The sequence below is a fragment of the Palaemon carinicauda genome, chromosome 1 (genome assembly GCF_036898095.1).
Source record: "Palaemon carinicauda isolate YSFRI2023 chromosome 1, ASM3689809v2, whole genome shotgun sequence".
Taxonomy (NCBI): Eukaryota; Metazoa; Arthropoda; class Malacostraca; order Decapoda; family Palaemonidae; genus Palaemon; species Palaemon carinicauda.
In genome coordinates this window covers 237,178,961-237,188,379 of record NC_090725.1, presented here as the reverse complement: position 1 = coordinate 237,188,379, position 9,419 = coordinate 237,178,961, and the positions used below count along the sequence as shown (strand labels likewise).

At 36.5% G+C, this 9,419-nt stretch overlaps 1 protein-coding gene across 1 annotated transcript in view; it reads left to right on the top strand.

The window, feature by feature from the left end:
- The first annotated feature begins 5,110 nt into the window (after positions 1–5,110).
- The window catches only part of Mcm5 (Minichromosome maintenance 5), a 41,221-nt gene continuing 36,912 nt past the window's right edge, over positions 5,111–9,419 (top strand). Inside the window, exon 1 of the mRNA XM_068388125.1 lies at positions 5,111–5,482. Within this exon, the coding sequence (XP_068244226.1) occupies positions 5,328–5,482 (155 nt within the window). The 5' untranslated portion in view covers positions 5,111–5,327. The remainder of the gene's footprint in view (positions 5,483–9,419) is intronic.

Here is a 9,419-nt window from a genome sequence, read left to right as displayed (position 1 = left end):
TTTTCTTAATTCCTTGTTGCTAAACATATTCTCAGTGTTATCATCTACCTCACTACTCAACACACAAAGCATATAATTTTCATTCCTGTTTCTATAATTTTCTTTTAATTCTATTATATTCAAACTTTTTTTTTCAATTCATAACTATTACTGCTTCCTTAATTTTAAGTTCTCCTTTGTAATCTCTTCTGTCATTACTGTTTACAAACTTCAGTTTAGTCATTTCTACTTCCTTTTCTTCAATTTTTCTTTCAATTTAATTTATCACTTTTCTTTTTATTTCTTTCTTGAGTACTTGCTTCTTGTACTTTCTTACTTCTTCAATTTTAATATCATACTTTATCCCCAGCATTCCCAATATGGTTCCCTTATTTGGCCTTCCACTATCCGCTTAACTAATCGTATATCATCGGGTATTATGAAACAGTATCACCTTTTTTTACTCTAGTCTATTTTCAACTGGCCATATTCCTGTTTCTGCTATTAATCAAGGCCTTGTATTAACCCCCATTAAGGTGTGGTTGCAACCTGTGCAAACATTCCTCTTGAAATCTTGTACTGTATCCCCTCTAGTTCTTAAATTTCCTTTTCTTTTATTACACACCTTGTCTTAATATTTGCAAGCAATGTAGGTACCACTACCGTTTCATATATCTTTATCCTCTGCAGCAATGCCAAATCTCTTACTCTATTATATTCCTCATGCTTCAGTTGGTAACACTATGGTTTCTATCCTTCCATTTCTAACCCCTCCATTACCCTTTCTAACCTCTTCTGTTTTGTGTCTTGTTACTAATATTGCTGACTTCTTGTTACGATCTTAAAATCGTTACAGGTTCTTTTAATAAGTAAAATAAATATCAACAACACCAATTGAAATATGGGAAATGAATATAAAAAGAAACACAAGAAAAACACAACACATTTATTCACAGACTCACAAAGAAATCAGTGTTACTTCTTCGGTTACTTTTAACTGACAAACCAAATCAACCAAAACATCAACCGAAAAGGGGAACAGTCAATAAGGTAGAAATACTTAATAATAGTTTTCTGCAGCTGCTCAGACGATACTGGTACGGAGACTTCAAGCTTGAGAACGTTGCAGAAGGGCGGCTGAAGTTCAGATGAAACTAACACGATGACCAGATTTGAAGACGTTACAAAAAGGTGGCATCAAGATGGGACATCAGAGGTCCTCTTCCAAGAATTCGATGATACTGTTGAAGTGAGCCTTAAGAACGTTGCTGGACGGCGGCTGAAGTTCAGATGAAACTGGCATGATGACCGGATTCGAAGACGTCACAAAAGGGGTGTCATCAAGAAGGGACATCAGAGATCTTCTCCCAAGGATTCTGTTGAACGAAGGCAGGCTGCAGGTAGTTTTGGCTACTTCTTGTCACAAGCAGGGAGGGCTGGCTGCTTCAATTTGTCTCTTCTTCTCGGCCATAGCAGGATCTTTTGGAGATAGGCTTTTGTTGTCTGAAGGGTAGGTTAGAATCTGGCTCTATCAGACTTCTGGTCTTCTCTGTTTCTTATTCACTAGGACTTATATCTTATGAGCTTCAGACATAGTTCCTCTCTTGCCTTATGTCCTAGACAATCTCTTCTTGAAGTTTATATACCCATTTATGGGCGGAGTTAATTACAGTGGGCAGTAGTCATCTCCATAGAAGGCGTTCTTTTTTAACAATTCTGCATCTCTATTGGCTTCCTCAAAAAAAAGCCCACTTCGATTACGCTATGGAAGCTTCTAGAAGAAATTTCTGATGCAATCCGAACCACGTGTTAAGTCGTAACTAAAGGACAGCACGTGTCTTTCCATGATGAGACATATATCCTAAACAAGGATTTCCCTCGGGCTCAGTTTCTCAAAATATGCTGACTCCACTAATTAAGATGATGACATCTTGGTCAAAACAGGGGCAGTTCCCTTATCACTGGTCGGAAGTCAAATCTCGGCGAGGCTTGGTTTACTTCCAAAATGCTGATGAAAATGAAGAGATGACAGGATTGCCCAAACAGGGCTACTGTCCACAGTCGAATCTCGTCTCGCCTCGCTGCTCACACTGGGAATAGATATTTTTGTGTTTCATTATATCCTTTTAAAAGTATTGTATCTACCCATGACACTTCTGTGGATTGGTGCCAAAAGTAAATTGCTTTAGTTCTTCCATACTGCGGCAGTTGCATATATCTCTTTCTACTTTATTTATTGTTGCTAAGGAACATTATATCACCTACATAAATCAGGCTTCTATTGTAATGTTTCTAACCAGGGTTATCGTCTTCTCTCTTATAGAATTTAACTTTGTCCGTGACAATTGCACACAATTTTGGTCCAAAAATTGTTCCCTGTCTTACATTTCCTTCTATGATAATTTATTTTGTAAGTCCAACGGGACTCTTAATAATTGCTTTAGCTTTCTCATTTAATTTTATATCATCTTAACATCCTCTTTCCCTACCATCCTGCTCACTTCTTTAATACAGTCTTTCAAGCACACTTTATCGAAACACTTTACTGCATCCTCAAACCATATACTGTATATGTTAAGGTTCTTAAGTAATTATTATAATCTAGAATAGCATTCAGATTGATAAGGTTATCTGCTGTTGATCTAGCGTCTATCTCACCACACTGAAATATGCTAATCTTGTCACTAATTTTATCCTTAATTTTATTTAACATTATAGCTCTCAAACATTTTTACTAACCGTGTGCGTAATAAATATTTACGTTACTTTGATGGCTGCTCTTCCGTTCCCATACAGCAGGGGAACCCCACTCTCTACAGGACCTCCGCTGTCGTTTTACCTTGTTCGTTCAGAGTATTTAACGTTTCATATCGCGTATTGTTCATTTACTGTTAAATCGTCACTGTTGTATGACTGTTGAAATAAGAAAGTATTCAGCTCCCTCTTGAAAGCCTTAATGTCTTCAATCATTTGAATGTTTCGTTCGTGCTTAGTATATAGTCTCGGGGCTGCATATTTAAAGGCTCTGGAGCCTAAAGTATCCCTCTTCTATCGTCTATATCTAATCGTCTACCTTTAGACTTTCCCACCGATATTTCTATTTCATCCCATTCATCTGGTATTTCTATTATCTTTTTAAATTTATTTATATTTTTTCTCATGTCATTGTTCATGTCTTGGCACATGTGTTTTAACATCCTAATGCTCATTTCTTGTCTGTCTCGGGTATTCTGATTTTCCCTATCACCCACTGGAAAGACAATTCATTAATTTTGTCAGCTTGTTTCTCCGCTATTCTCCACATTACTCTTTCCCAACTGGAATAGGTCTGTATAATGAAGCTCATTTTTTTTCATCCTCAACATTTTCTCTTGTTACTCCATCTTTATTTCCAATTGCAGTCTTATGTCCATCTCTATTTGAAATCCAAATATGCTGCTCCATTGACCCCACCTTTTCTTTTAAATTCATCTGTTGTTTGCATTACCTTTGCATTTTCTATGGCATTTTCTTTTATAATATACTTATCTATCAGTTTTTCTTGAGCTCCATAGAGTTGTCTGTTTTCTAAATTATATTCCTTCAATCTGATGTTCTTTATTTTCATTTTCATCTGCAATGATGTTCTTATTTTTTTAATCTAATGATTTAAGAGATGTTAGTGGTACTGTGATGAGGGTTATCACCTCTATAACTTCACCCACCGCATTAAGTACTGGCTTGCTTATTAACCATGTGTGCACAACCCATGTTTTTTTTTTCTTTTTAGTTGATACATGTATACCAGGCTCTCTCCCAACACGCCAACGACATAATATGAATAGCCTCACTTCAGATGAGAGGAAAAGCTAGCTTGTTTTACAATCTTGGGGCCGCATATTTGAAAATTCTAGAACCTACAGTAGAGGTTCATCTTGGCTCCAATTACTTTAAACTATCCGTAATTATGTTTGTTTCGACACGCTTTGTTGGCTGCGTGATGTGTTGCCATTCTCTTACATATTTTGGATAGTCAGTTCTGGTAACATAATCAGTCATTGCTGTCTTAAAATTTATTCTAGCTCTATTAGAGCGACAACAGTCAATCCTGATACACAGTTAATCACATTAAAAAAATCATCCTGATATTTCTCAAAAAATGTATCTCAGGTGATATCTAGTGATTCCTAAGTAATTCATTATTTTATAGCACTGGGAGAAAAATTAGTCCATTCACACGCTGTCTTGCATTGTTTGAAGAAATTTGCACCGTCTTTGTGGCCCTTTTGCTGCACTCGATGTTTAGCCTTAAAAGTTGCTTCTGTTTCCTCTCCTCTTCATTTTTTTTAACTACGGGTTTTTTATCCCAGTGTTGGACTAAATGACCCAAATTCTGCAAGTCAAACAAATCCAATTTATTTGTCAGAGAAGGCAACGATGAGTCCTAGTTCTTTATCACTTTTGGTTTTAATACTTTTATTTTTATTTTTGACTCATTCAATTCCCCCTATATATGTTAATGTCATTCTGTATATTATTTGATAGAATGACTTCACAAGCTGAATGTCTTCCCTATAGTATGGTATGTCTTGTGACAATGAAACACTTGTCCACAAGTTCACAAGCTATAAACCATTACTACAGTCTGAAACAAACATTAATACCTTCATTGATAATATAGTGTATAAACTTACAATGTTAGTAATCCTTATCCTAATAAAATCAAATTATCCTTAATATTACTAACAATTGCCTAAAAATATATAGGTATGGTGTAATCATTTCTGAAATGTACCATCGTCTCCCATAATCCCAGTGTCACAACCAGATGTAAACAAAGCGAGATAATGCTTCTTTCCATTTGTAAGGAATAGTGAACTCGCTCGCTTTTCTCTTTTGATTTAACATTTATTATAACATGTATTAAACAACTATATTAGCATTGTTTAAAGTTCCTATTGTGTTTAAAGAGAAGAATGGGTCACGATCGGCCCAGAAGAGACCTTTGAATAGATATATAATCAGTACTAGATATGGTAGAGTTCCTTTGTTTTCGGAATTGCCAGTTCATAATATTGTATTATACCGTCATCTAACAAGGGATTTCTTAGATTAATCTGTAGTTTAGGCAATATAATTGAATGTGTAAGGGTGAGAGAACTGTTAGTAGTAAAGTAGGGTATTTTTCCTTTTAGAGAGAAAAAAAATGTAAGTTAGTCTATGTTTTATATCTCTATCAATGTTGACAAAGTGAAGTTTCGCGCCCAAATCGGTCCCGGTTCCCGCCAAGTTCGTCGGCAGCCCTTCAACCTCTTCTCTGAGGAAGACAAGTGACTCGTTAAAGTTTGTGCCAGGACTATTCTGATAAAATGGAAGGATTTGATGATCCTGGAATCTTTTTCTCTGACAATTTCTCGCAAGAAGACCAGCAAGATCAAAATCAGATAAACTTGCAAGCTGTGAAGAAGAAATTCAGGGAATTTTTACGTCAATTCCATGAAGGGAACTTCAACTACAAATACAGGTAGGAAAGCCTTATCGACATCATTGTCATTGAATTTTATGAAATGCATGCAAACCATTGTTACCCATATGAACATTATGTTCCAGTATATACTCTTTTCATAGAGCTGTTCTCACCGGTACTGTTATCCCCTTTCTTTGGGGGTTAGGTGTATCCTAGACAAGTTATGGTCTACTGTTCCTTATACTAGGCTTACACCAGCTATACCGTAGATCTAGTTTCGTTCTCAGTTGCATATGCTTTGCTCCTTTATTTGTGTAAAGGTGAGGTGAATTATTTGGTTATATATAATAGCACAATATTGCTTCTGATGCATAAATCCAGGTACACGGTTTATTAGGAGTTTCTAACAATCCTAATTATGATTACTGGCGGAAAACTATTGGTTTTGAGTTATGGTAGTCGCCACTCCAACTGCTCAAAAAAAAAAAGCACTTTAGTTCCAACTGAAACGGCTTTTAATATCTAGAAAACGTGAACCTACACAGTAAATTTTTTTTGGACTCCACCCAGCATGAAAATTAATTTTGATTTTGTGATATGTCATCTTCCACAAAACCATCGCTTCTCTACACACCCCAACAGTAATGTGGGTTACCCAGGTGAAAATTGGGGGGTGTCTGTAGTTTTTGGGGACAGGGCAATATCTTATTACTAGCCAAATCGTTTTTCATTATGGGGAAGATGTTCTTTACAATGATCCAACATACCATAATATGATGTTATTTTATCATTTTGAATAGTATCATAATTTACCTTTACCACGGCAATATTTTCTAAGTTCAGCACGGTCGGAACGCACGTCACGGGTAGCTCCTGCTTAGTTTCCAACTTTCCCGATAGATAGAGCCCGTGTCATCCCAGTCTAAGAAACGTTCGTTTTTACAATTTAATACTGTCCCGTCAATCTACATATTTACTTCCTCGTTAAGTTTGTAGTTTTTAGGGACACGTCATTTATAGTGATATTTGATACTGCTATGATAATTATCATGAATTGTTAGGTTAGGAAAAGGTCGTTACAATGCGTCGTCCGCTGAAGCCACAGCCAACACTCGATCGTAAAATTTCCCGCAAGCATTGTTTCCTGCCTGACTATAATAACACCCGTTTGGCGGCGCTCGGTTCACCTATCAGCTGGTGGCGCAAGCTTGAACAGTTATCTATCGATGTTCGGACTTATGTTTTCGCTAATTCCAACAATCTTCATTTTTAACCTCTTGTTAAGATTGTTATTTCGTTGGGACACATCCTAAAATTATGCAGAATACTATTTTGTTTTATATACAACCAAAGGTTAGGCTAGCCAACATCTAGTTAAGATATTTCGGTAGATAAAGCCAGTGTCAAACATAGCAACCGAACTAAACCTTATGTTGGCCGCGTGATTTCAAATTTTTAATCCCCCCCCACATGACACGAGATTGACCTGGAGTCGACCCTTTCTAACTCTAACCGCCGTAATGGGTAGACGTGTTTCGTACAGTTACTCTTTGAGCGATATTGTTGAGTTTATCACTCATATTGATCAAATTGATTCGATTAAGACTCTAAGGTATATACACCTACGTGATTTTACTCGAGTTACCCCGAATTCTTTCATTATTTATTTCGAGAAGGCCTCTTAGGGGATTTTAGGGGTCCATGTGAGAAGTGTACAATTGATCTTGCGACATCGAATGTTAAGGTAAGCCTGAGTACTTTTTTATTATGACAATGTGGTTAAGATATAATTTTGAGTGCTGCCCATACCTTTTTTTTGTGTAGTGACCTGGGTCGGGTAGTGACCTGGGAACTACTAGGTTTGGTTAGGTTGGGTTTGTATGTTAGCGACAGTGTTTGGGGGGCCACAGGGGGGCGTTAGCCCCCTCGGTTAGTTCACGAGGAAGGTAAGGACATGGCTTGTAGGTCAGGTTAGGAGGGGAATTTTGGGTTAGTTGTCCATTTTTCTCTCACATTTCCGACATCCATGACCAGAGTGGTCGTAGTATGTAGATTGTTGGGACAAGCATTTACAAAACTAGTGAATTTAATATTTCATTCCGTGATCATTCCCGCGAAAAAGAGCAGATTTTGAACTTTTTTTTTCGCACGTTTCCGACATCCATGACCAGAGTGGTCCAGTATGTAGATTGTTGGGACAAGCAATTACAAAACTGGAGAAATTAATATTATTTCATTCCGTGATCATTCCCGTAAAAAAGAGCCGATTTCGGACTTTTTTTTTACTCGATTTTCGGCCGGTCAAAGGCCTGTCCCCATAAACTACAAAGGCTCCGTTTTTCCTTTAAAAAAATGCCCATTTTCTTATAAAGAACACTTATTTTCACCGCAAATAAATACTTAGTGAATATACAGTATATATATTATTTATCTGTCGATAATGGGAACCTGGGGTTTTGTGTGGGGAAAACATAATAGGAAACGGTATATAATGGTAAAAAAATCTCCTGTACATTATTTTTTTGGACATATAACAAAACCAAAATCTCTATCCTATACTACTGGTATATTTTCCAAGTTTGTTGACATTCTATGAAACGGTTGTATCACTCTCGGTCATTCATAGGTACATATATGTTAACCAGTATTAGAACTTCTGCAAATACTTGCTCTGAACGAGTTTACCCTTCAAGTTTACTTTACAGACGCCGTACTGTCACAACGATGTTTCCGTTAACCAGTCATGTAACCATACGTATGGAAACTGATATAGGGTGGTTATATTTCCCCCTTCCTTTCTTATTTCAAGTTCTTCCCTTCAGTCCTTTCCAAATCCTTTTTGTGTGTCACCAAGCAAGGCTAACACCTTGGTTAAAAGCGCATAATGTCATAGTGCAAAAATTTTGAATAGAAAATATGTTTTCCTTTAGTAAATAATGTGATTTTCACTGTATTTGCCTTTATTTCAGTTATACCAGTTTTAGTGAGTGGGTAGTGGGAACAAAGTAGTCGAACTGGTTGTTCCGTTTCTTTGCAGTTGAAATTTAGGTCAAATCTGGTGAAATTTTATTTACAGGGAAACATTTTTTGTTAAGAATTTTTCCCTGTTCGTAAATATAATTTTACCGAAGTAACGGTGAAACATCACCTATGCAGCAAGGGTACCTCAGGAGCACGTTTTATAATCTTCAACAGGCTGCAATCACAAGCATCGTAATTTATTGTCCCTCTAATGTGTTTTGTTCTGCTATGGCTTGCTTTGCATGGAAATAATCATGATCCCACTGCTCCTCTATTCTGGCAAGCAATACAGGGATGTACTGCACACGTCAGTCATGTTGGTCACTATTTAGGATCAAAGTATTTACATTTATGTTCTAGTATTATTAAGCCGACATAGAATGGCATATTGACTATTAGTGTGATATTTCCAGATAATTGGTAGCAATAAGCCCAAATGATCAACTGCTGAGAAAGCTCTAAATTATACTGTACACTTTTAGTTTAAGCTTATTGATCTAAATGTAAATTGCCAGGCTTTACTCAATTAGGAAGTTAAATTTCTCTTGGAAGAACACTGCCGTTATACAGTATATCAATGTCAAAGTTTGGACGTTAAATTTCTCTTGGAAGAACACTGCCGTTATACAGTATATTAATGTCTAGGTTTCTGAATTGCATATAATAAGGCTTAGTGTGTTGAACTGTGTCAGTTTAGAGCCCTCACTAGTGTGGCATAAGTAGGTAAAAATTGGCTCTCTGCAGTAAGTAGGGAGGAGTCAAGTAGAGTTGAAACAAACTTATGAATATAACAAGAGCTTCTTGTCTGACACGAGAGACCTCAGCAAACAACTTAAAATAATGTCATGCTTACCATATTTTGATATTTTTTTTTCTCATGTATTTGAGCATATAATGTATTGAGAAGGAATGTTTTGTTTTCACATGTTTTTCTTAAGATAAATATAAATTAGGACATTGGAGCTGGGTAGTG